The 27,307-nt window shown below is 42.5% G+C and overlaps 1 protein-coding gene across 3 annotated transcripts; it reads right to left on the reverse strand.

The window, feature by feature from the left end:
• Positions 1 to 2,674: 2,674 nt before the first annotated feature.
• Positions 2,675 to 27,177, reverse strand: MBTPS1 (membrane bound transcription factor peptidase, site 1). Of its 3 annotated transcripts, XM_030227426.2 has the most exons (24): positions 25,540 to 26,636; positions 25,040 to 25,165; positions 24,456 to 24,948; positions 23,095 to 23,352; positions 22,465 to 22,668; positions 21,985 to 22,095; positions 20,647 to 20,756; positions 20,157 to 20,273; positions 19,108 to 19,175; positions 18,452 to 18,554; positions 17,594 to 17,745; positions 16,606 to 16,767; positions 15,943 to 16,087; positions 14,716 to 14,904; positions 13,971 to 14,143; positions 13,241 to 13,356; positions 11,455 to 11,611; positions 10,557 to 10,681; positions 10,079 to 10,156; positions 8,393 to 8,533; positions 5,924 to 6,055; positions 5,279 to 5,405; positions 4,476 to 4,606; positions 2,675 to 3,472 (listed from the first exon to the last, which is right to left on the reverse strand). In XM_030227426.2, the coding sequence occupies exons 3-24, from the start codon at positions 24,640 to 24,642 to the stop codon at positions 3,276 to 3,278; spliced, it is 3,183 nt and encodes a 1,060-aa protein (XP_030083286.1). In that variant the 5' UTR covers positions 24,643 to 24,948; positions 25,040 to 25,165; positions 25,540 to 26,636; the 3' UTR covers positions 2,675 to 3,275. The 3 variants fall into 3 exon arrangements, with proteins under 3 accessions (XP_030083286.1, XP_050834731.1, XP_009088897.1); XM_050978774.1 differs by lacking the exons at positions 25,040 to 25,165; positions 25,540 to 26,636 and adding an exon at positions 26,725 to 27,177 and having other exon boundaries at positions 5,924 to 5,956; positions 8,459 to 8,533; XM_009090649.4 differs by lacking the exons at positions 25,040 to 25,165; positions 25,540 to 26,636 and adding an exon at positions 26,725 to 27,177.
• Between the last annotated feature and the right edge of the window lie 130 nt (positions 27,178 to 27,307).

Here is a 27,307-nt window from a genome sequence, read left to right on the forward strand (position 1 = left end):
TGGGGCTGTGGCCGGGCGGGTGCGGAGCGCGGCCCCTCCGCAGGGCCCCGCGGGGGCGGCGCGGGCAGCGCGGGGCTGCGCGGACCCCCCGCCCCCGCGGGCCTGGGGAGGGGGCGCCGGGGGCTGGGCGGGAGGCGGCCGGAGGAGGCCCTGGCAGGAGCTCACCGTGGACAGCCCCGTCCTGCTCACAGCCCCCGGCCCTCAGAGCGCTCCGACGGAGCACAGCCGCCCCTTCAGCTCCCAGCACGGGGGCAGCTGGGCTGGGGACTCGTGCTCTCACTATCTCCGAAATTATCATCACAGGGCTGGGAGGACTGAGGCCACCCTCATCCTGCTGTTTACCCAGGCATGAAACTGCCACCAAGGGGCATTAGGGAGTGTCGCAGTAGGGGTGAAGGAAGGCAGCTGCAGCTCACACCCCTCATAACTCCTTGGGTGCAGGATGAGGCCAGCACCCTTGCGTGTCTCCCAAACAGCTAAAAGCCCAGTGGTGCTTTCTTGCACTGGGAGACTTGGAGAGGAGCCATCCCATCCCACTACTTGCTCCACACCGGCAAAGGGGATGCCAGGATAACAGGATGAGGTGACTGATGCTGCAGAGGACCTGCACAGAGGAAGCTGCACCCCACAGGAATGTGGGTCCCATTCCCGACATGGGGGACACACAGCAGCTCTGTGCCACTCCTGCCACATGCCACTGCCCCATGGCTCAGCACACAGGCCCTGGCGTTGGCTGACAGCCCCTAATGCATTTTTGATTTCCCAAACATGCGCCCTTCTGATCTTCGTAAGACGGATAAAGAGACTTTAATCAGCTGCTAGGAGGAATTATGGATGGCTAATTGTGCCTGCCACCTCCATTACATCTCTGCCGCCTACAGGGCTTATAAATACTTAGAAGGGTCATTCCAAGCCTTCATTAGCTGCACACCAAAGGCTTCGGAAATATTCGGCCTCTATGACTTAGAAATTGGCCACTGGGCTGTAAAATACCAGCCATTGGGAAAGGCTCTTAATTCGGACTGGTGCTTTGATACAGCTTGATTCTGGTTTCAAGGCTGCAGTGGAGCTCTAATCTTTCATTAGTACTGTGATGAGGAGCAAGTCTCCTCATTAGCACTGACCTGAGAAGTGGCACCAAAGCTTTCCAGTCTTCCTTTGATGGAAGAGGTGCAGCTCAAACCAGAGAGATGCAGCTCATCTCCCACACCAACCTCAGACAGTGTCTTTGCTCAGTGGCTCTGGACTCCCTTATAATTTCCTCCCTTTCTCCCATTTATCTGAGAGCTCCATCCCCTGGGCTGCAAGCCATAACCTGAGGGTCCCTGTGGGTTGGCAGCTTTACCTGGTGCTGGGTCCGCGTGGCAGGTGGAAAAAAGGCTGTTTATGTTTTCTACATTATCTTTGAAGACTGTAGAAGGTACAAAAATGCAAATGGACAGTCCTTGTTTCATACAAATAAAAACACTGATCACAATTACGTTTTGCTACCTGCAATCCCTTTTGAGGGTTTGCCCTTGAGATTTCACACCTTTACTGATTGATTTTTTACAATCCAGACAAGCTGCACAGCTGCTGCTGGCTGGTCCTGTGATGGTCCTCACCCATACGTCACAGCTGAGATGCTGAAAACCCTCTCCCTATCACTGCAGATCTGTGTTCAGAAAGGGAGGAGCAAGAGGCTCCAGCCCCACTGGGATGGCACAAGCAGCCCAGCCTTGGGACCATCTTCTCAGCCCTACCTAGCTTCCACTAACAGCCCCAAAGCAAAAGCTCAGTGCCTTCTCTGCCATGGCAACAGAACGTTGCCTCTGCCAGTGCACCCTCGAGAAGAGAAATGCTGCAAAAAGGCAACCACTCTTCAAGTTAGGGAAATTGGTTTGCCCAATCTTTTTTTGCAGGACACTCAAAAACCCTATCCATGGCTCCATGACTACATGGAGCAAAGTTCTCTCCTGCAGTGCACTTCCCATAGCCCATCCCTGCTGGTAGACCCTAAGAGGATGGGTGCAGACTGCCCAGCATGGCTGCCCTTGCCTCCTCTTTCTCCAGCCATGCTGGAGCTGCCCACGAACTCATCCACGAACTTTCACCAGTGCACACTGCTTACCTGCCCAGGCTGCTGTTCCATTCACAAATACAGGCAGCCACCAGCTCCTGGTTCCTAGGAAAAGGTGCTCATCTGGAGCAATGATGAAAGCAGTTGGCAGGGAGAAGCTCACCACTTCACTAGAAAAGAGAGAAGCTATTTCAGTTATGACAACATTAACTGGCACTGCACGGACAGGAGAAACTTGTGCCTGCATCCTTATTTAAGCCAGTGACAATTCACAGGCTTTCAAGCAGGACAAACCAAAGGAGATGGGGTTTTCATCTGTGTGACACCACACAGTGCTGTTAGGTGCCATTCCCATGACAGTTTTCTATACAGCTCTTTGAGAGCTCTCTCCTTATGTGCTGCAGTTTTGCAGGTTTCCAGAACTCTGTGCTCACTCAGAGCAAGCACAGTTTATATGACTGCCCAGTTGGTGCTCCAAAGAATAGTCTGCAATTTGGGATACCACTGGTAAGGACAAAGATATGGTGGGAAGAGAGGTGACATGAAGATCTTCTCTACCCAGCAATTTGCTCTCTTTGACTGCAAGTGGAAAGAAGAGCCACTTAGCACGCTGTCTTTGCTTCATATAGATAACATATTTATTGAAAAATCTGCTTCACCAACAACGGTGAAATCGTGACCAAAAATTACAAAACATCATGGTAGTTGGCTTTATAAAAATAAACTGCAGGAGTATGCCTCACTGATTTGTACTGGTCTCTCTCAGTCCCTTCCTCCTTTAATGGTGCACATTATACTCTTCAGCATAGAACCATTCTAGAAAATTGAATTCCATCCAAAAAAATGCACTTGTTTTTCCTTAGCAGAGGTCCTTAAAGTGACTTTTCCCCCGCCCTCCCCAACAATAAATATAGAAAATAGCCTCTAAACAAATAAAATTTAGTTTGGTCAGCTTAAAAAAAAGGTCCATTTTCCCCCTCTTGGGATACGTAGTGACTAAGCAGCCATTTCAAGAGTATTCAAGTCTTTGGTGGCTTCAGCTGCTTAAAGCTGCAGTTTTATGTACAGACGATCAGCTGAGGTTCTTTTTTTCTCTCCACAAACCAAAGACTATGAGATGATGTCAGGTGCACGCTCGCTGCACCTCCACTGTGAGCGATCCATGGCCCTGGAAAGCAAGGAGCCACAGGAGGTCATCTTTGGCAAGGCAGAGCTTTCACACAGAAGGTGTCTTTGGTGGATGAACCTGCTGCATCAGCTGCGGCCGCTTCACGCGCGGTTTCCGTCTCTTTGGCCTGCTCTTGGCTTTGTTGATCTGCACCACAAAGAAGGCCAGGACCACCATGGCACCGAGAAAGGCAAAGACAGGAATGGTCTGTCCCACGTCCTGGTTGTACCGGCCCGGCATTATACCTAGGGAGGCAAAGAGGTTTGGAAGGCAGCAGTTACCACGTGAGCCACGATGGCTTTGTGGCGCTAATGCCATCTAGCAGAAGGATCTGCCCCTAACTCTTGTTCAAAGCCCAGGCAGCCATTAATCAGATTACAGTTCAGACAGGAAGATTAACAGCTGCAGACTGATTAGTGAAAATCAGATGGGATGCTAACGTTACAGGAAAGCACCAGCATTTCCACCTTGACCTATTTGGGCACATGAAAGCATAGCCCAGATTTCCCCTGCAACAACAGTCTTCTGTTTTGCATTAGAAGAGAGATGGAGACACTTGACCATAATCTTACTACTAACTAATTGCTGTAATTCAAATCCTGATGGAACGAGGAAAGTGATTTCATGCTTGCTTGCTCCAGAGACTGTGCATACAGTGAGGATGAGCTAGAGAAACAAACCCTTCATTTTTACAGGTGTCTCTGGTCTAGAAGCTCATATTGGGAAAAGAGCACATATGAGGCTTTCCAACTGCTTCCAGTTCAGCCTGCAATGCCAATCTTGTGAAGGAGAGCTGCCTATCTGAAAGCTGTTCTGAGTGCTAGACATCATTTGTTAGTGTAACAGCTTGCCCAAGGCACCATTCTGACAAACTCTTCTGGACTCTGCTTTTGTGCACTCACAGAAGAAATTTTAATTAGCAGTGGGTATGTTCCCACTGTTCCTAAGGACAGGGCTGCTGCTGACCCCTCAGACTGAACAGTATCCAAACAAACCTCAACTATCAAAATGCACCCACCAAGATCTTCCTCCCAGTATATCATGCACATTTTCTATTGACCAAACTATTCATATACAAAAAAATCTTAATCAGACAACCTTTTATAACACAGCCATACTATTATATGCATGTTTTTCACAGCTGAAAATAAACAGTGGCCTCTCGTATGGCTGCACAGTACTTTGGGTTTTTTTCAAAGCTTATGCAAAAAGCAAAACCAGCAAACTTTCAGACTTTTCAATATTTACCTCCAGGAATGTCCCATGCTCCACTTTCTCCAGGGGACAATGGTCTTACTTGGGGTCGGTTCTGTCGAAAACTGGGCAGTGCCACTTTATCAAGGTCAATTGACAGTAATTTTTGATGTTTCCAAAGGTTGCTACAAGAAATTGAAAGATAGAGGTGTCTGCCCACTTACTTCATTAATGCAAGGAATCTTGTAGGAACATGTAGAGAAAGTGACAGTACATATACAACCTACATATAACTCACCAGTCTGGACCCAAATGATGATCCAGCCCATTCTTTAGGTTCTGCAGTTTGCAGGCCTCCAAATTTAAATTCAGACATCAAAGGGACACAACCTAGATTAGCAACTATTTACTAACAACTCTCTTGCACACAGACTACCAAAAGTAACCACCAGCAGACAAGCAAGGCCTGTGTGCTGAGCACTTTCTTTCAAGGGACTGACAAATGGCACAAGAGAAGGCAGCACCAGGAGAGCTGTCCAAGAAGATGCTCCAGAAAACTCTTTCCAAGGCACACAATGACGATGGGTTTCATCAAGACTGTTCACTCTAAGCTGGAATTGCTCAATCATAACAGTGACTTGTGAAGTTATTTTTAAAATCCCTGAGTTTCATAGTGTAGCTATTAGGTGAGTCAGAGTTATTCACTGAAGAGGAATTAATCATTATTTCCTCTTTGCAATCTGGTATTTTTCTAGGAAAAGGCATTACAGCTGTCCCTTTCAAAAGTAGATAAGTCAAATTATTTTTCAGCTGAACTCAAAAGTGAGACTTCTTGTATAAGAAAGACATTTACTAACCTGGGGGCAGTTTCATTTAAAGGCTGTGGTTTGGCCCAGGACAGGTGAGGACAAGCAGGAAGGGACCGGGGTTTAGGGTCTCCCAAATGAGCCTCGAGCACCTTTGAGTATCGATGCAAATGGTTACCTGCAACTCACAGCAGAGAGAGACTGGCTTACCCAAAGACAGGCAAGATAGAAATCACCAACACTGACCCTGGGCTAAACAGTGCTGCTGTAAACCCAGGAGCTGTTTACAGTAATGAGGACTCACAGCTAAATATCAGAATTAACCTAAGGGTACCTTACAAAACAGTAAGAGCCTGCACCTACCCAAAGCAGCTAATCCAAGTTTTTCTGGCAGCATGTGAGATAAGACTGAATGCTTTATAACACTCTGTAGCTAGGAACTAGAATGTCCCACTGCAGAACCAGGCATCTGAACATTCCTACTCTATGAAAAGAACATTTTCTTCTGTCTAACCACAACTATATTATAACAACAAAACCCTGCAATATGTGCTTTCTTCCAGTAAAACAGCACACCGCTGCAGAGCTCACAGCAAACCAACCTTGCTGGCACGTAACTGGAGGGATCTGCCCCAGCCTTCCTGCCCCGTGAGTCCCTCAGCCCTGGGCTGTACGTGGCCAGGGAGGCTCTCTCACCTTCCATGCGCTCGGGGAGGGAGGAGCCGGCTCCCGAGGGCGGCCGCTGCCGGTGCTCCGAGTGGCTGAGGCTCGGCGGCATCACCCCGTAGGACGTGTACTGCAGCAGGGAGTCCAGCAGCCAAAAGCAATCTGTGGATTTCACAGCCCCAAGCCCCAAAAGAAGATATGCATTATGCCACATTTTAAATGGCTTGTCTTTCTGCTAAGAAGGCTTTAATGACATTTAGAATTACAATCCATTTTCCTGACTCTTGCTTTTCTCCTGAAGTTCTAGGCTCACTTTCAGAAAGATGAAACTTTCAACACACACCCCACATTCCCCTGCAACACACAAACACAGCATTAAACTGTTCAGTCTTAAAATATTGTCCCTTGTGTACCAAACCAGGCTCTTTTGGGGAGCAGAACACACAAAAAAAAAAAAAAAAAGTTTTGAATACAGGAATTCTAGGTTGCACAAGGCATCCAAGTTTTGACAAAAATCTTGAGGTTCTTCAGTGGAAGCAAAGAAAGCTCTGAGTTTCTGGTATAATTTTTAACAGGGAAACGGAGAACCAACTGTTTCTTTGAAAGAACAAAATAAATACCTTGCAAAGAAAAGTAAGAACAAGGTAGTGTTTACAGTGCAAGGACATGATTCATTTGCTTTTTCAAGCTTAAAAAATAAACAAACAAACAAAGGAGAAGCATTCTGGCTACATCCAAGCTAAAGGTACAAGCATAACCTACAGCAGCTGAGGTACAGACCAGGCTGGCAATCAACACCATAATACACATGATCATGGTTTATTCTGCACTTCAAAAGCTCATGATCTCTCCCTTTGATTCTCTCCTGAATTATTACTACCTTAATCCAGAGCTACCCCTAAGCAACAAGCACTTCAGCTAGTACACATCACAACTCTAAAGCTTTCCTTTGCACGAGTAGGACAATGCCTTATCAGCTATTTCCACCACACAGCAAAGTATTTTTCTCAGAACTTCTGCCCCTAGGAACAGTTGGCTGGGAATGGGAGTTAATCTTCATAATCCCAGTGTCCCTTAAACCCTCACCTTTGATTTTTCAAAGAGGTCAAACAGATTTTAAGGATTTATATTCACAAATGTTAGGAATTTTCCTCAGTTAAAGCCACCAATGTCTCTGCAGGAGACATAGCTCCTGGTTAACAATTTAAAAGCTAATTTTAAAGGATTTCTTTGGAGCATTCCACTCTTTCTTGCTTTAGATGTCACACTGAATTTAACAGTATGAGGGAGGTCACAGAGCATTATTTTTCTATTACTTAATTTAAAGCTATGTATCTTCTCTTTTGTTATTTGCTTTCATTAACCTGCAGCAAGCACTAAGGCACCAATGTTCAGGTGTTAATGCAACTCACAGGAAGTCCCAAAGGCAGATAAGGAAAAATCACAGAACTCTTAAAAAACCCCAAAATGTATGGTAGAGAAAGAAATGAGCTACAAATGGAGAGCTCCCTTAGGCACTAAGTTCCTTTAAACTTAAATACTTTAGGCAAGGGATGGATTGCACCATGCAGTATTTTAAAATATCAGTGACAAAAGCTTAAAAAATTATAGATATACTTTTCATCACAAAAGGAAAATTCAGTTCTGTTCAGTAGAAATGCAGAAAAAGACTTCACATATTGGATTATCTTCCTCCCCTCAAGCCACAGATCTACCAGCTTCTGCTTTACATGTCATGAGAAACCTAAGCAACCTCTTAAAAATTTGCAAACTGCTGGAAAAAAGATTTTATAAGAGTTAGCCATTGTGTTAGGGAGAGAGCATGGCTTCTATGGGAGCCACAGAAAACACACACACAACTCACACAACTGCCACCTAGAGCTGCAAACAAATGCCTTGACAACAAATGGAAGTTCCTACTTTCCAACATGTTTACACCACCTGGTGTCAAAGTAGGATAACCTGAAAGTAGTAATGCACAACAGAAACACTGAGCATTACCATAAATCCTCACAGGAAACACTGCAAAAGGAACAAGGCAGGCAACTCAAAAGATAAAATCCACTGTTCTATATAAATACTCTGAAGATGTAACTAGGGGAAAAGTGGAAGGATCTCCCAATGGCCTCTTCACAACTTCAGATTAAGAACGTGTAACTGTTAGTGCCTTCTGCGAACAAAAACACCCCAAAAAATCTAAAAAAGCCACAAACCAAACTTCCCTTTGCAAAACAGCCCACCCCAAAAATCAGCCCCCAAAGCTTATGGAATAAGTAAATGTGGTAAATAGCTCCATTTATCAGAGTGCTACTTAATGTGAGGTGCTCCTTTGCTATCAATGCACCTCAGAGCATTTCAGCAGAGCTCTGCAGAACTGAGATTAATCCCCTCTAAGGAACATTTAGAATCCCTAAAAACCATCTGCTTCTGGTGGGGGCTGTGAAAGGCCCAGAGGAGAGCTGGGAGTGCAGGCCAGTGCCTGTGGCAGGGCTCACCCACCCTTCTGCCGGTGGCTGTCGTCCAGGCAGTTGGAGTCGCCATACAGAACAATTCTGCCGCCGCCCTCCGAGGGAACTTGGTACAGCCCCAGAATTGGGACGTGTTCAATCACAGAAGTCTCCTGTTTTAAAACTTCAAGACCTAAAGCAAAGCACAAGTAAATTTCATAGCCTGCAGAGAGTCAGTATCAATCTACCCATGAAACAACACAGCCTACAAATGTCAGCCTTTCCAGCTGACAAATGCAACAATGCCCCACACCATGTCACACATTTTTGCAAGTTTTCAAAACCACCATGTTATGATAAAAATGAAACTGCTCCAAGACCATGACTGTAAAGTTTCCTACTGATAATAATTTTTTTTTTCTTCAAAGAAAGAGAAAAAGACTTCACAATCTGGATTATCTTCAACAACCTTGAATAAAAATTCTAGTATCTTCAGCAAAAGGTTTAAATCAAAACATTCTGCTCTTTATGCTGTTTCCATCCTTCTGCAGAATTCTACAGAAATCTGGTTTTAGGTTAAAGGTTTCCTACCTTTCCTTCCTAAAATTATATCCATTAAAAAAATAAAGACAAATTTCATAATTGTATTTGAAATTTATCCCCTTTACTTGAGACACTGTTTAGACAGCAGAAGCAAACCAGAGAGTTCTTCTGCCTCAGGAATTGCAATGAAAAGGATTCAACAGAAAAAGCAGTTCTAGCAGGCTACTTGTCAAATTGACACTGTCTTTCTCTCTCACACATAAAGAAATACATAAGTCATTGGCATACAGGGATATTGTCTTTTCTCCAAAAGGATCACACAGATGAGCTCTACTGTTCCAGAGAATTTCTCCACGAGGTAATTACCTCTACTAAGTCAAAACTACAATGAACGCACTGATCTTCTCTGGCAGTTGCTGACTTGTATCAGAAGCACTGCATGTGTTTCTGCTCTCACACTCAAACACTCTTCACCCATCTGCACAAACCTGACCTGCAACACCCTAAGAGCTCTGCTCACAGAGCTCCTGCACAGCACTTCCTAAAAGCTCATCAAACACAAGATTTATTTTTTAAACTGCCTGCTGCCATTACAGTTCTGAATTACCCTCTCCCAAATGAAAAGATATTATGATAAAAGAGAATGGAAATGCAAAGAGAACAGAGCACTCAAGTCTGAGACCACAGGCATCCTGTATACATAAAATTTTCCCTTATGAGAGTTTCACTGGTGACATTTTGTCTACTAAAATTTTCCTTATTTATATCCTTAGATCACCCAGCTACCACAACACTCGTGCTAAACATGGCAATGAAATACGGCAAGGGGATATATTTCAGTAGCATTTGAAACTTACAAGAAGAGTGAACCAGTGACACAACTACAACACAACTCCTCCTCTTCCAGAGACACATATACATGTGTGATCATGTTTCCACATAGCATTCACAATACAGGGCTGCATATAACACCTGGATATTGCATTATTTAATAATTGTATACAGAGTCACACTGCATCTACCTGTTAGGCATCAGCTACGTGCTCTAGGCAAAATGAGAAAATGTGAAAACACCTACTGTGTCAATGTGGTTTCGCTTTTATTGTTTTTAGACTTTCAGACTTTGCAACTTTGCTTCTGCAGTGACCCCAAAGTTCTACTCAAAACACGGAAAAAAGGACCAGGAATCTCATACCTTGATCCTTGAAGGTCTGTGCAATGACGATGCCATCTTCTGGGAACTTTGCAATACTGCACCCTGACGCGTAATTCACTGCAAGACATCCCCAAACTGCTGTCAGACCAAAAATGACACTCCCTCCCTTCCGTACCAACAAGCCCAGCAGAAAACATTCCCAAGAACACTGCACTGAATTTGCACATTTTGACCAATGTGTATATCTGCAGAGAAAGCATTGCTAAGCACAGCTTTCACAGGCTCACCTTTACACACTTTCCAAATCTTTCAGTTTAGGAGTTTTTTTTCAACTGAAAAGCTAAATCAAATACCATGAAAAAGTCTACAAAAGAAGAAATAATTTAAGAAATCATTTACGAGACTCTTTTCACTGAATCGGAGCGGTTTCCTTGACTCTTGCTCAACCTCAAACTTGCAGAAAGCCATTTTCCAAACACCCCACTGTAGCCTATGCGCAATGGACTCCAGTACTCACTTTCATGGCTTGCCAAGGTAAAATCTCCTTCATACAGCCCATCACTAAAGGCCATATTCCAGACAGAAAGCAGATCATTGAGAGCTGGTATATTAGCACCTCCAGTATCAGGCATCCACCACTGCCTGTAAAAATTACAGTGTAATACTGTTCATTAGTACACAGAATATACTCATAGAGTTTGGCTATCAGAAAGTCACATGTCCTCTTGCATACAGACTTTACAAAGCCATTTAAATAATGAACTACATCCTAAAGCCTTCTTTAACTCCATGGGCATCTGAGCAGTGTCTCTGAAAACACTGCTTTTGAGTTAATGTTAAATAATACTGATGTAAAAGTTCTTAGTACATTTCAGCTGCATGAAAATCTTCAATCTACTAGAAAGAAATTCAGTCTTATGCTCTTTGTTTGGCTAAGCTGAGGTAAAAATGACAGTCATATACCTTGTTTCTCAAATTTATAAAGAAGCAAAATGTCATATATTTTTTCTTTATATGCAATATATACATGCAGCAATTTCAGTAATGGGTACATGACCTGGTGATACTCTTGCAATGCATGTTTTCTTTCTATTCATTCTCCTCCCCTAAAGTAAAATCATGTCCATTTTCATTTGTTGGTCTAGTCCCAAATTTCTTATTTCTCTTCACTGTAAATGTTTTTCTTGGCATTAAAAGTAGAATACAGTGCCAAAGAGGCCTCCACAATCATGATAAAATGGGTAGCTATGCTCCTTAAGCTGTAGCCTAAGGTCAGTTCTGCTACTTAAGTTAGCACCTTCTTACAGTTAACATCCAAGTGCTGAAGTACACCGCATCATGTTTGGGATTTTTAGGATAATATGTGCAATTCTGTGGCATTTTATTTCCCAAAGCATTTGGAAATAAGTCATTACCTTGTGTTTTCATCATAAAACTTGACTTTTCTCATCACAGACGTGTTGTACCAGTCACTAAAGACTATTAGTGAAAGTCCATTGTCAACATCCCTCCTCAACTTGGTGATCTCTTCAGGGAAATATTCTTCCTCACTGTCCACCATCAGCAAAGTTCCTGTGTGTAAAAGCAGAAACAGGAGTTCTGGTCACTGTGATGTTACCACTATTCACACAACCCACACAGAAGCCACACTAGTGCACATTTTCACATTATCTGGTCCATGTGCCCTGCTCTGGCAGCTCATCTAGAGAAGTCATATTTAAGGATGCTAAATGTAAGACAAACATATCCCAAAATTAGTTTGGCAGCACAGAAAGTTTTTAGGGTGTTCCTTAGGACTCCTGCATGTGTGGTCTCAAGAACTGAATGCCCGCATGTGTCAGGTGTGTGTTCTGCAGTTTGGGGTCACCCAAATGCTCCATAAACTGAGCCAAACTGTGGCACAGCTGGACAATGATGGGATTCACCACTGATCCAAACTGGAGGATGCAGATGCAGCCTGGTCAGGAGGTTTTTCACTGCTCCAGCTCTAACAGTACTCCCCTCACTACTGCAGACTGGCAGCCAGGTAGGCAGCAATTGCTCTGAAATGTGCTTTGATTCACCCATTGAAAACTACAGCTGCATTCTGGAAGGCTTGACTGAAGTGCCACTGCCACTTTCACATAACCCTCTCTTCACTCCTGTTAACAAGCAAGCACAACCTTCTCTGTATCAATGAAAAAAACACAACCAGAAAAACACACTTTTATTCCCTGAAAACATGCTTATGCTTTTAGACTGCTTCTAAATACCAAATCCTTTTGCTTCTTCACTTTCTGATTGCCCAGAAAGGTGGTGAAATTTCCACCCTCAGAGACAACACACATCTTGACAGGATGATACCCTGAGCAACCTGATAAACCACTGTGAGTGCTCTCAGAAGAAAAACTATTTGCTACTCTTTAAAGGGCTAACATTTATGTATCCATGTGCACATCCACTGAACTCTAAAAGCAGTGGTGAGATATTCACTAAAGAATCAAGATAAACAAAAGATGACTACTGGTTACAGTTCCAGAACTGGCCAACTCAGGAGAATACACCCTCACCTTACAGTGCACTGAGAGACAGCCCAGCCCAAAACAGAAGGGGGGTTTTGGAGCATGCCATGGTTACACAAGGGGCATATAGAAACAGAAAAGAGCACAGACAGCTTGCTCCGTCCCCTGCCTGGCCAACCTGCCCAATTTCCTTCCTGATGAACAAAACAAACACTGCTTTGCTCTCACACATGGTTGGATGAACACTCTACCCACTCTTTTATCTAATCAAAGATCACTAAACATAAAAAAAGAACCAGGATGGACACCTTTGATTTTAGTCTGTTAAACAGGTCATGCTTCATTTTGACTGTGCCAAACTCTTTTGGCAAATACAGTTCAGCCTTTGTGGGACTGAATACTGAGGAGCTTTTAACCCAGAGACTGGCTTTCCCTCTCTTTTTTTCATTGTAAGGAAAAAACTGCATAAATTCTACTGTAACTGCATTAATCCTATTAAACTCCCAAGCAAGCTTCCCCAGCAATACTCCACACAACTAAATATCAGCACATAAATAATAAATACTCCCAATGCCAAGATATTTTTCTACTACCACTAGAATTTTAATTTGTACCCTCAACACATCTTTGGTCTTCCAACAAAAGGTCATTTCAGAAAAAGTTAACAGTATGCATAACAAGGCAATTAACTCATGCTTACCATACTGACTTGCATCAAAACAGGTAAATGGGGAACCAAGAACCTCAACAAAGTAGCCCATGCTCCTGAGGTGCTGGTACATGTCCCTGAAGTTTGTATGGATATGGTCACCATTCCTTAGAAAAAGAAAAGTGTTGAAGACATTTAGATCTGGCATATAGAAATCTGATTTCCACCTTTTTGATTTTTTGAAATCCTGTCCACCTGCCACCTCTGCATACTCCCAAAAGCTTGTGTCCTGGTCACTGACCCAAGTAATCCTCACTGAGATACTGCTGCATGACTTTCCTACGGATGCTTCCCTGTTCCATCTATGAAAGGTCACCAAAGTCTTTTCCTGCTTTGAAGACAGTCTCCCTTAAGAGACAAGGGGTCTCTTCTTGTCTTTTAAATTGTCAAGTTTGTTGGTAAGTGAATGCTGAAGCAGTTAATAAAGCATTCCCTTTAACTTCTTGTGAGAAATTAGGTCAGAATAGAAAAGCCAAACAAAAATCTCAGTATCTTAAATGGGCATTTTAAAAGCTTTTCATTTCACATGAATAAAACCACAGAGCTGAAAAAACAATCCTGCACCAAAAGCATAGAGTCCAAGTGCTCTACATGGACTTCTTACAAAAGATAATCCCATACCCCTCTGAAAAAGGCCAGAACTACAGCATTCAGTAAAATTATGCCATATCATTAACACACAATTAAGAAATACTGATTTAATAGAACCTGAGATAAATACCAATCTAATGGATCATTCTTCATCCTCAAATTATCCCTGGGGAAGTATCCTGGTGGGTAACGGAGGTTATGGTACTGATCCCAGAGGACTCGCTTGCTACGAGGTGGAGTAGGAATAATCTTCACTTTTATTGGAAGCTTCACTGTTGAAGTCTGCTCTGCACCATTCTTAGACTGAAGGACAGAACAAACTGCAGTGAAATCCTTTCTCCCCACAGCAATCAGTTCACCATGGATTGTAAAAGATCAAAAAACTGGAGGTATCCGATCTACTTTTTGTCACCAGTACCAGCTCCAGAGACAAAGAGATTACTTTTGCCCAAAATTGCAGCAGTATTTTTTTCTGCACTCAACAGTTTGTAATTATGCTCAGAACTTAACATATGTTACAACTGTGATCTGGTTCAACTGTCCAAAATCTTAAAAGTTTCTCAGGAACAATTAAGCATGGTTCTAGAAGAAACATATTCAGGCAATCTTTTCCAAAATACATTATTTAAAATCCACAATAAACAAATGAAATGATGATGTTGGTCCCAAAGAGAAGTTTCCCGATTCTAAATTATATGCAATTTGTTCTCAATTATAAAGAACATTATTTGTACTCTTTAATTTCCTGACCCAAATTTAACTTATGTTTCAAATGACAAAGGGCTCGAGCAAACCCTTAAAACCAAGGTATTTGTGAATCAGAAAGCAGTTTAGACAACTCTTCACCCAGAAAATCCAAAATGCAGAGAACTTACTTCATTTTCTGCAGGGGATGATATTGTGATCATAACATGACCCTGAGCAATGCCTTCCCAAGATGCTGCTTTCTTGGCCACAGAGATGGAAATTGCCAAGTATCCAGACCAAGGCCACAAGACTGGGGAATAGGAGAAAGCCACTTCAATGTTATCCCCATTTTGGGGCAGATAGGGCTGCCAGTCTGGCTGTGAAATGAGAATACAGAACACTGGTAACACAGTATTTGCAATCACTACTTTTTGCACACATTGCCCTTTTCCTCTGCATGAAGTAAAAACATTAGCTCTTCTGAAGATTACATCAAATTTAAAAATGCCCTCCAAGCCCAAAGTTTGGTGTTGTGTCAGTGAATCACCCCAACTGTGACAGTGTCAATGACCCAGACCAGAGGCTTTTCAGAGGCAGGACTGTGAGAAGCTGCCCAAGTGAACCTGCTTTAACATTCTGAGATCATGTGTAAACATTTCTTGGTGAGAGCACAAGATTTCCCTTAGATAACAGGGCTAGCTAACAGTGGAACAGACACAGGCCAATTCCATCAGCTGTGTGTATTACTATAAGCTATTGACCTTCAACATGAGATTCAGTGCCCCTTAATGTAAGATTGAATCTAAAACAAACCTCTGGGTCACACTAAAATGTTACAATCAGGCTCATTTACATTGGCTGGAGTTACAGGACAGGTGTCTTCTTTAACTTGTATCAAATCTCAAATCTACTGTACACTTAAACTTAATTAAAACCCTCCCTATCCAACCAAAACACTCAACATCTCAGGTGTGAAAGAACAGGTCTGGCAGCAGAGCCTGGTTAAACAGATACATTCAGGTCACCCTGACCCATGGAAAAGGCTTAATTTAGCGTCAGGATTCTTCACTGAGATCATTTATGTTCCAGGATGAAAAAAAATAATTAACAAGGTCTGTCCAGAAGATTTTAAATGCTACTAGAGGATACAAAGAAATCTCTAAGTACATCTTAATTCAAGCTGGTTTTGCAAAGATAAAATGTTACACGCCATGAAACCAAGGCATTGCTTCAAAACATGTAGACAGCCCATGTTGACAAATCCTCCAATGTGGGTGCACCCTTTAATCAAACATTTTGGATCTCTTGCTCCCAGCACAGAGGTTTGTTATGAGAAACTCAAAGCGAAAGTAGTATTCTCTGGGAAGGCTTTAGCAACATTACCAGTCAGAATTTGGAACAATGTTAATACTTACCTTGTCTACAATTCTCCCAGTGACTCCCATGCCATTAAGGATAGTAACATTAACAATAGTTGGCATCCCTCCATAATATATGGGCTGAGAACAATAGGGCCACATGTAGGGACATTCAGTCAAGTCAATATAGCTTGGACTCAAACTACAGCAGGACAGAGGAGGGAAAATTTAAAGATGAAAAAAATAACAATAAACAGAAGAACATGCCACTACACATAACTACGAAAAAGTTTCAGATAAACCATGCCAGGCATAGTTTACCAAGCTCTCATCTCACTTCCCAAATATGCCCCAAAATCTTCTTCCCTTCCCGTTTTTTTTTTTTTTTTAAGTTTTGTGGAAAGATTTTCATACACAAAGAAGGAAACATCTCAGTTCAGGGAGAAGGTCCTTATTCTGAGAAGTTAAAATTTAAGTACTTTTCCACTGTGTCCTTACATTATTCATAACATCTAAGGCTATAAGAGAAAAGGATCATCCCCTACACTGCTGCATGGCTTTTCATCCATTCTCTCATCAAAATTCATTCTTGAGATTATGCAAGATCTCACTGTTGCACAAGCACAGATTGCTCAACTGAGCTACACATGCATCACCTGCTCTCTTAAACAAAAGAGCAAATTCTATTGTACCACTGATTAATTAAGGATTAAAATTAACCTGGCCTGTGGTTTATAGCTGTTGAGGATCTGATAAGCTCTTAGAAGATCCAATTTGCCATGTCCTTGTTCAAACATGTTGACTCCAGGAAGTCTCCGTGCTGATGCAATAAGGGCCTGCTTCATACTTGCTGGATTCACCATTTCACGCTTCTGAACTGTGCTGAAACAGAAAAAAATAGACCACAAAATCAGTTTGCTTTAACATTCTCTGCTTCTATTTGTCTGTTATTGCTTGATTTCTCATGACACAATGTAGAAGAGAGAAAAATTTCTGGTATATTTCTCTTTAAAACTACATGAATTTTTCTCCTCACAATGTGCTCCAGGACCAGCAGTCATTACAACCAGGCAGTATCTTTATATGCTAAATAAAATATCTGTCTTCCAAGGGGAAAAAATACCTCTGTTGTTCAAAGAAAACCACACTATTTTTGGGGGAAATATGATGGTGACTTGGAATTTTTTGCATGTTTCTCAAATAAAGGTTTGTCTCATCCATATGGAGTAGCTATGACAAACACATAGTATGGACTTGCAGTTCCCACTTTCAAATTCTTCAGTGTGCAACAGCTGACTTACGCAATAGGATAACGCCCATAAACCCCTGCATGCTATAAACTTTACAAGTACATATAAAATTACTTACAAAAGGTGCCTACTTTCAGCAGCTGCTCTTTTACAATAGTTGACAGAAGGGCAGCAATTCCAAATTATTAAAAAACGTGACAAAATTGTCTCATAGTATTGTTCTCTCTAACTATATTCTCAAAGACCTAACTATTATTCAAAAAAGTTCTCAATTTTTTCATGAAACATAGAAGTAGCCAGATAAGGTAATGTCTCAAGCAGAACAACAGTGATTTTATTCTCAAAGTTTGTTCTCCCGCATGTAAACACAACTTAGTTTTATTTGAAGTATTCCTTTACAGATAATTTTAAGACCCTACTGATTGGTATCTTTCTAGAGATTCTTATATAAGATTTACCTCACTAAGAGAGTGACAGCACCTGCCACCACAGGAGATGCCACACTTGTCCCAGAGAGGGAGCGGCAGCCACCTTTCATACCAGACCCTCTCACTCCAGAGCCATAAGTAACAATATCAGGCTTCACTCTGCCATAACCTCCAGGCAGCTCCTGTGAAAGAAAACAAAAGGATTATTGCCCTGATGTAAAATGAACACTGATGGCTTCATTTGGGCATTGAAACTAACTGCAGGTCATTCAGAAGCAAAATTAGCAACCAAATTATCTGAGGTTCAGCATCACAGAATAGCAACTAAGTCAAAGAAGGACTCAAGCTGTTAAGAACAAGTTCCCAACTTTTCAAGGTTAGGCTGATCAGCATTTCTGCTAAGCAGGAAACCACTGACCAAATGAGAACCACACTGATTACTGGCTACACAAACAGAAGCATGTGACAGTCCCCTTGATCAAGATCGCTGTGCAAGCTCATCTGACCTCATGTGTGCAGCAAGCATCCCCTCAGCTCCACAGGCAAGCAAGTGCCATTTCACATGCAGCACCTGGAAATCCTAGGATTTTTCTACTAAAGGACAAGAACAGGTCTTCATGTTTGCAGATTTAACCACACAGACAAGTCTTCCCCATCAATCAAAAGGAAGTGGGTGTTTTATAAATTCATCAAAAATGTCAATAGTAGTGAGGACAAATATGAGAAACTCTGAAAAGAACATTTAGCTTCCTGCTTAACTATTCTGATCTCAGATTAAATCTTTTATCCAACACATATCTACACAGGATTGCCCACTAAGAAAAGGCTGCCCTTCCAAGGCCTTTATTTTGGCCGCAAATGTGAGCAGCCACCATGAAAATATCTTACCCAAGTGGTCATTCCCCTCGATGAAAAGCGAGCTATATTATCCTCAAAGTCAATGCCACCGACTCCAATCACATCCATCTGGTCAGCAGGATTATTGAGAGTTCTAGAATAAGTTGGGAGACAGGAATATAAAAAAATTAAAACAATATCCAAAAAACCAAGATACAGTCATAAGTTTATGCTGGTAACAGAAATGCTGCCATCAGATTTCTGTCACATATTTATACTTCACAGGTGACAGCAACTCATCAGGTAGTTACTAACTCAGTAACTATCAAACCATGTACCTTGAAGACAAAGCAAAATCTATTTTTAGGCATTTATTTTAGGAACACACCACAAATTGTTCTGAGTTGATCCTTTCTATATTCCTTAAGTCCAAGATCAGTACCCAAAGCTGTCTGCTCACACTAAGAGGGAAATGTCAGCTGGAAGCACTACCACTCTTCTGCTGACTTTCCACTGTTTCAACGAAAAACATTTAGTTAAGTACTTCACAAAATGCAAGTAATAAGGACAGGAAAAGAGTTTAACTTAAGTCACTTTCTAAGATTAGAGAGAAAAAAAGGAGAGAAAACTTCCTGACCAAGCACAACTACTTCCAAACCCACAGAACACCACAGCCAGCTCCCTTTGAAGCGGTCGCTGACACTCACCCATATAAAGGGCCATCGTTGCCAATAGCAGAGACCATGATGACATTGTTGGCAGTCAGCTCCCAAACCTACAAAAAACAATGTTTACAATAAGGCTCTGCCACCAAAAAAGACTTTTCTAACAGACATAACCTCTTTCTAAGCCTTACTAGGTACATCTCATTGCATATCAAGTATTAAGCTCTGAACTTTCCTATTATGATTTTAGCAATAACCCAGCCCTGACAGCAACACTGCTGACAGAATCTTCTTACACCAAAGGAAAAACTTTGTCTGTAACAAAGCACTGCAGATGACAAAGTCAAGTAGTTATTATGATTCCCCTCCAGTAGTGCTCTGGGGAGTACAGTGAAGTCACTGTCAAACTTAATTTCAATGCAGGTTTTAATTTAAAAAAAAAAAAAAAGGGGGAGTAATTTATATGCTTCAAACCCCTTAACTGGCCTTTACAAAGAACATCTATATCCTTTGGTTGAAAAGTAAATTAATTCACTTAATGCTTTTGAAGGCCAGGCCAAACATTCAGGGAATGATGACATTTACAAAGACAAAAAACTAATTCCATCTTAACCTGAACCAAATCTCCTGGCACATAGCTGAATCAACTACCTGCACTTTTTACTTATTTGTTCTTAAATTCACTAAAATCATGTCACACATATCTTTTTACCATGAACTAATTTAAACATGCAGAGATTGAAAAAGAAAAAAACCACCCAAGGCTGGATTTTAGTTAAGTGTCTCATATTAAAGGTCCTTTTAGTTGTCTGCTTGGGAGTAACTTTCTAGCAGCTTATCAAGCATTTGTTAAAGGGCACTTTCCATAACTCTGTGAACATGTGGGTTGTGAACATGTGGGTTGTGCTTGGGGTTTTTTTAACTCATTCCTTATACATATTCCTAAAAGCCTGTACACTGTACAAAATTTCTGTCACACAAATGAAACACAGAAACTGTCAGCAGGACCAGACACAAAGAAGTAGCTCTGCAAGTCCAGCATTTGTGTGAGAGATACTAATATTATGCCCACTTCATTTCCTCATACTAACTTTGTCAACAAACGGGTGATCCATGAAGTCTGGCCCACCAATACTCAGATTCAGTACATCTATCTTCTTTAAAATTGCATAATTAAAAGCATCCAGAAACCAAGAAGTATATGAGACCTATGTAGGAAAGAGGGGGAAAAGTTACCATTAAAAAAAAATCTGTGATTTCATAACAATGCAGGCTTTAGACAGAGGAAAAACAACACCAAAATAAAGCACAAAACTGACAATGGTCTTAAATTTCTAGCACTCAGTACGTTTGAGTTACTGCTCCATTATACGGGTAAGACTTCCATGTCCTATTTCTGAAAAACATACCAGATTTGGAAACTGACAGAAATCTTGTAGCAAGTCTTTTATAAATAGAAACCTGTATCCTTTCCACTTATCAATGTCTGCATTTATGAGTGCATGCAATACCCCCAGAGGAAAGGATTATTACAGCATTAACTTGAAAAGGCAGGAATTGAAACACATGTGAAATAGCTACCTGATTATTGGTGAACACTCTGAAAATGTGCAGTTCAGCATTTGGAGCAAACCCCTGGCATTCCCTCATGCTGGCTATCACACCTGCTACAAAAGTCCCATGGCCTAAACCTATCAGCATGAGAAGGAAACAAAATAAGACATCAGAACACGATGAGTTCCATTGCAAAATATTTTTACCGCTGAACATCACCCATAGCAAAAATCACATAAATTTAACAGACTTTACAACAAACCACATGTGCAGGGTTCAGTCCTAGTCTTTTTGAACCATATTTTGCTACCAGGTTCAGTGGGGACAGAATTTGCAGCACACTGTAGCTAGACAACTAGCTGATGAAACTTGGGTGATTAATTGTCCAGTCCATCCACTCCTGATTGCTACCAGTGAAATCATGACAAAAACCAGTATTTTGGAAAATGCAGCTCATTTCAAAGTCAATGTATTTTAATGCAGACTTCTTAAAGGATTTTTATCCTGAGTCTGCAATAATCAAATTTTGTTAAGCATGAGCAATGAGACAAGAAAACATTTTTTTCTTCTTTCCTCAAAAAATACTTTAGCTTTTGCTTTATTGGTCTGCCCACATTACATTTTTGTACTCCAAATCTTCCTGTCCAGCAACCCTCTGGGCACAGAACTTACAGAAAGAGCTATCCAAAAGCAGGTGCTGCAATGTACAGTTATTACTGTGTAAACAAAACTATGGAGGTGCACACAAGACTGAGCAATACAAGCATCTACCTTGAACTCTAGGGAGATTCAATGGCCAATTGACTCACTGACCCAAACTGTATGAAGTTAATGATCTGTGAAAGCACATGGTCAGGGCAAGTCAGGGTCAAAATACAAAAAAGAAACATCAACACAGTGTAGCAAATAAGAAATTCAGTTATATAGAATAGAAAAACTTTACAGGAAGGTGCCAAACTGATCAGTTTAGGACTACACAGTCAGGAAATGCTGTCCCCCATAAGTATGGAAATATGTACCATTGCAAAACAGCAACATTAAAAGGAGTAGAGAGAAAACACCTTTGTTGGGTTTGCTCTAAATGCCACCTTCTCTGGCAATGTATTCACAGGTACACAGTAACTTTTTGCGCTGATATTTCTCAACAGCTATGATGAAGTGTCACATATGACTCCAAGGACACTTATGCACCACCCTTTTGGAACCTTAATAGTCCCTGCTGAATTTGGTATGAGTACAAAGTGCCTAGGACACTGCAAAATTAAGCTTTTCAAGATACATAGTTTTAACAGATGTTAGCAGCACAGAAGCAAGCATGAAACACATCAGTGTCAGGAATAGTTGGAAAACTGCAGAGTGACTCACCATCATCCAAGGTTCTCTCATTAGTCCAGTTTGTTCTCTCCTTTACATTCTTGAAATGTGGATGTTTCTCACTCAGACCAGTATCAAACACTGCTACTCTCACACCAGCACCTATTAAGAGAAAACACTGCTTTTTCTGATTTAGCTCCATAGCAAATCTATTCTATCAAGTTAAAAGAGAACTTTTGTTTAATGTAGTAAGCAATTCACAATTCAAGTCAGCTATAGGTAATTAATAAACTCATATTCCAGCTCAGAAATCCAAAGATCATAAACATGATCAACTTCCCCTAAGTAAAGTACACACATACATTTAAGCACTGCATAAATACGCAACGCATTCCAAACCAAATTATTTCTCAATCTTTGCAACCTGGCAGGCAGTGAAAGGTTAACACACACGAGTCAATTAGCCTCTCCTCACACTTCACTTGTTTTTCCAAGAAGGTTATTGTTCTCAGGCAACAAGCAAAATCATACCTGTGTAACCCATCTGCCAGAGGACATCTGCCTGCAAGGTCTGAGCGACCTGGCGAGGGATGGCTCTCAGCAGGCGCCTGCTCGAGTGCCGGCCTGTGGCGTGCCAGAAGCCAGAGCCCAAAGAAAGACTCGCTCTTCTCAAGGGCCGTGATGACTGCCACTTCTGAGTCCACCTGGTCTCATTGCAGTGCAGCACTGGATCAGCTGTGCACAATTAGGATGAAGAAAATTACACACAGCACGAGGAAAACCATCACAGAATTGATTGTTAAGGAAACTTAAGGCATCGTACTGCTACAAAAGTTTTAGATTACTGAGAATCGAATTTCTCTAATCAAAATCAGTAAAAGCTGCTGGTTTATCTACTATGGATACAGAGATCTCTGTTCTCAGGCAAGTAAGTGACTGCTGCAGAAGAAATGCTTCCTTGTTGCAGATGGAAAACACTTCAACAAACGTACGACAAGACTCTTGCAATTTTATAACCAAAAGAATAGATTTCTGTTAATTAAAGAAAAATTGCAGGGCACTTCTCGTTTGTGTAATGCTAAGCTGATGGCCTGAAATAAGGCTAAGGACACTTTTCCAAAGCAGATCCTATGCAGGCACACAGAAAATAAAATAACTTACACTCTGAATACTTGAGTGACCGAAAGACCTTCCTCTGAGGTGTGACACGCTTGATGTTTGGGTGATCTTCCAGTGTGAGCACTCCATCCTTCTGCTTCTCGTTGATCTGAATAACTTCAAAATCGCTCGGATAGTCACTGGCCGGGTTGTTGCGAGGTACAATCCTCCAGTTCTCAATATCACCACTTTTTAATGCACTTGAAATAAATTTACTTCGAGCTTTAGCTGTGAAGTATCCATTAAAAGCCACAATATACTCTGGAACAAGAGCACAACTTTATCAGAACTGGTGTTTAAGTAGCTTATGCATGAATTCACATTGCAAAGTCTGAATTTTTCTTTACTTAGAACAAACAATCACGATTTGAGGCCCTTTTCTGCTGTTTTTACAGTTTCGCAATTTATTTCTGCACTATGTAAAGAGGTGGGGGTGTTGGAAACATAAGAAATATGACAAAAACCTTTGAAAGGAAGGTGAAACTGTAAATATCAGGGAAAGGCAAAATGACATGAGAGGAGCAGGGGTGAGGGAACAAATTTATTGTTACAAACTGCTATGTCAATTCAGAGTGCTTCTTGATAGGTATGGTTTAAAGACTCTACGTGGTACTGAGCTTTAGTGCAAATTACTGGCACCAACTCTGACAACCTCAGAAAACAAAGCTGGACTCAACAGCCCAGTCCCTGATCTGCACCAGTGATTTGCCAGCAGGCTCAGCTCCAGCTCACACCACAACACTGACAGTGTTAAGGCTGTAGCCAGCTGTGCACACGAATGTCACTTCTGCCACCCTCCTGCACACACCCAGCCACAGCACAGCTTCACTGCAGGTTCCTCAGGCGGCACAGGATGCAGGGTCAAGACGTCCTACTGCTGTCCTCTGCCATCCCAGCTGCAGCATCTGCATCTCTCTGCCTTTCACCTGCTCCCTTCACTATTATATGCCATTCTTCCATGCAAGTATCACTTCCTTTAACAAATCCACAGAGACTTCTTGCTTTTCTATCCCCTTCAAGGCCCATCTGTGTGGTCACATTTATTAAAGAGCCTCAAGCATACTACTGGCCAGGTCAAAACCAAAAGCTACTAAACACACCACTCTTGCCCACCCCAAGCCTTCCCACTTCATTTCCACCTTTAAAATCCTCTGCATTTCTCTCTCCCCTCTCTTGTTGGAACACTCTCTCCAGCTAAACGAAGAACCTTTGAAAAAGTGTTCCTCTTTTCAAATATAGAGAATTTAACAGATGATGTGCTCCTACAGAAACCCTGAGTGTTACAATTGCACCAACACCACAAATCAATAACATACACATGAACACGACATGGATTTTTTTTTTACTGCTTAACTGTTTCTTACCATGCTCCACGACGGTCGAAGTGAACTCCACTTTCAAAGTGAGACGAGAACATCCAGGACACACATGAGCCTCATGAGAGGAATTCCCTGCTCTGGTACCAAAGTGTTTTTTGCCACAGAGTAAAATAACAAACAGAACAAGCCAGATGTTTGCAAACCTCATGGTCATAGAAGAAAATGGTTTCATTCCAAAAATTCCATATATTCAAATCACAATTTTCTTCCTTATAAACTAGTTCATTTTTGTTTCAGCAAACGTCGCTTTCACTGTGTTGCTCAACTGGGTATTCTCAAAGCTGGGTCCAAAATGAGTAGAGATTTCATGGTTTTTTCAGGTCAAGCCCAGTGAACAGGCTCATTTCTTTCTCCGCTTCTTCTCCATTTTGCATTAAATGATTCAGTCACTCAGGATGTGGCAGCTGAGTCCTGTACTCCATTTCTGATGGCAAAGTTAACTCCCTAGAAGAATTAGCAAAGCTGATTGCAAGGCAACCTGTAAGGCAGGGCAATACAGAAAATAATTAGACGCATTAATAATAATTTGTGCAACTGTATAGTCTGAAAATCACAATAAAAAAAGACACCTTTGGTAGTTTGTTTTAGAAATAACAGGGAAAAAAGTTCCTCCTATTTAATTTGCAATTGTTCACCAACACTGAAGTTTTTCCCTTGTTCAGAGCAGAGCACATGTGAAGCACTTGGGTATTAACCTGGCAAGAGAACAGGCAACAATGACCACCAAACTCAACCATACTTCATGTAAGTGGAACAAAGAGCTAAAAATTACATGCAAATCCCATGGCAGGGATAAAGTGCAAAATAAAATACTAACGTGATAAAAGTGTCCATGGACACTAAAAAAAAGCATGCTTTTTTTTCCAATCAGAAACATGGCAAATAGAAATAATGCACAGAACTTCATTTTACACAAGACAAATCAGATTCAAACTCTATGCCAAAGCCAGGTAAAGACAAAAGATACCAGAAGAGGCAAAGCTGCAGTGACTGTTCTTGAAAATCTACATGAAAAAAGTCTTTCAAAAATTTTTTGAGCCAGGGTGTGTGTTACTAAAAACATGGGCACCTGAGGAAGTTAGAGCTGATAACAGCATGTGAAGTCAAAGGAAGGTGTTGAAAGTGTTTCCACTTGGAGGCACAGCCTCTCTCCCTTATGTTCCAAAGTGCATAATACACTCAAGAAAAATTGCAACGCAAGTATTCTTCTGAATTCCAGACAGTCAACCAGCAACTGAGAAATACAAGGCCATTAAAAGACAAGAAAAGAGAAACATTAATGTCTGGTTTGTCACAGCACCTGGGGAAGCAGAACAGAACTGTGCATTGCAGCTGTGACCAGGACTGGAACGTAGGGGCCTTACTAGGGAATTCACAGGATTTAGGGAATGATGGGCTGATCCCACAGCACAGCAGATGAATCAAGTCTGAATGCAACAGCTGTAACTTCATTTTCATTTAACTTTATTTAGTATTATCAAGTATTTCCTTGTAATAGGGACAGAAATTACCTCTATTTTTATTTGACTGACAACACCATGACAGACTGGGAGCAGTTATAAAGTTACCTCTTCATTCCTAACTCCACAGTTACAAGGCACTGACTTCTGGCCTTGGCTAAGCTCTGCCTGCCTTATCACTTCATCGGTTAATAACCCCTATAGCAATAAAATAAAACAACCACACACATGAGTAAAATAAACACCCTTGTGGCTAATAACAGGTTGTATGTAAGCACGATAACGAAGTACGATGGATACTAAGAGCAAAGGAGCAGCACGCCCACAGGTTTGATCTGTTTAACACCCACACCGTGAAGTTAGGACGGGACTGACACTTGCCAACCTGCCCCTGCCCCGGAGGAGCTCCGCTCGGAGTCACTCCCTGCTCCTGCCGAAGCGAGGGGCCCCCTCCATCCCGCGGGCTGGGCACGCCGCAAGGATGCTGCAGCGCAGCAGCACCGTCCCGTCCGGGCAGCTCCGCCAGTACCACAGTGAGACCAGCGAGCCCGGGCCCGGTACCGCGCGGCCGGACTAAAGGCGCAGTGAGGGCGGCCGGGCACCGTGCGGGGCAGCGCCGCCGCTCCCGGCCCGGCCAGGGAGGAGGTGAAGTGACAGCCGGCGGGGAGCGCCCCACGCCGCGACGGCGGGCGAGGCCGCCCCGGAGACGAGGGACAGCAAGCACCGCCCCGCCCGCCCTCCAAACCCGGAGGGAGCCGCGGGCTCCTGGCCCGTCCCGCCCGCCCCGTGCTCACCGCGCCGCCGCCGCCCGGCCCGCCGCCATCTTGAGCGCTGTTTACCGGAGCGCTCTCGCGAGAGCCCCGCGAGCCGCGGTGCGCAGGCGCGGGCGGTGCCGGCCCGGGAGCTCTCAGGGGGAAGAGGCGTGCGGGGGATCCCGTTAGCCACAGGGAATGGCGCCGGTAGCGGTGGCCCAGGGACCGTGAGCAGGCTGCATTTAAGCTCTTACCCAAACTAAATTTATGGGTTTAAAGCCCCTTTGGAAAGCGCTGTTGGCAACACAAGCTTTACCCCGCACAACTGAAGCAAACGGCTTTGAGGGCCAGGCCAGGTGGGCATCAGCTGTGGACAGAGCCCTGTGATGGGTCCCTGACCCTGGTAGCCCCCCAGCTGTTCCCCATTTTCACAACTTCATAGCTGTCGTTTTGAATAGCTTGATTTCTTCTGGGGTCCCGTTTCTGATGGAGTTGGATGAGTCTAAAATTCTCTCAACGTTACAAATAGACATCATGTAGCACTATGTGAGGGACTGTCACTTAAGATAGAAATAACACTGTACCTGCTCCTGCCCAATGAGAAAATGAATAGAGATTAACATCA

This window comes from Serinus canaria, chromosome 11, assembly GCF_022539315.1.
Source record: "Serinus canaria isolate serCan28SL12 chromosome 11, serCan2020, whole genome shotgun sequence".
NCBI lineage: Eukaryota > Metazoa > Chordata > Aves > Passeriformes > Fringillidae > Serinus > Serinus canaria.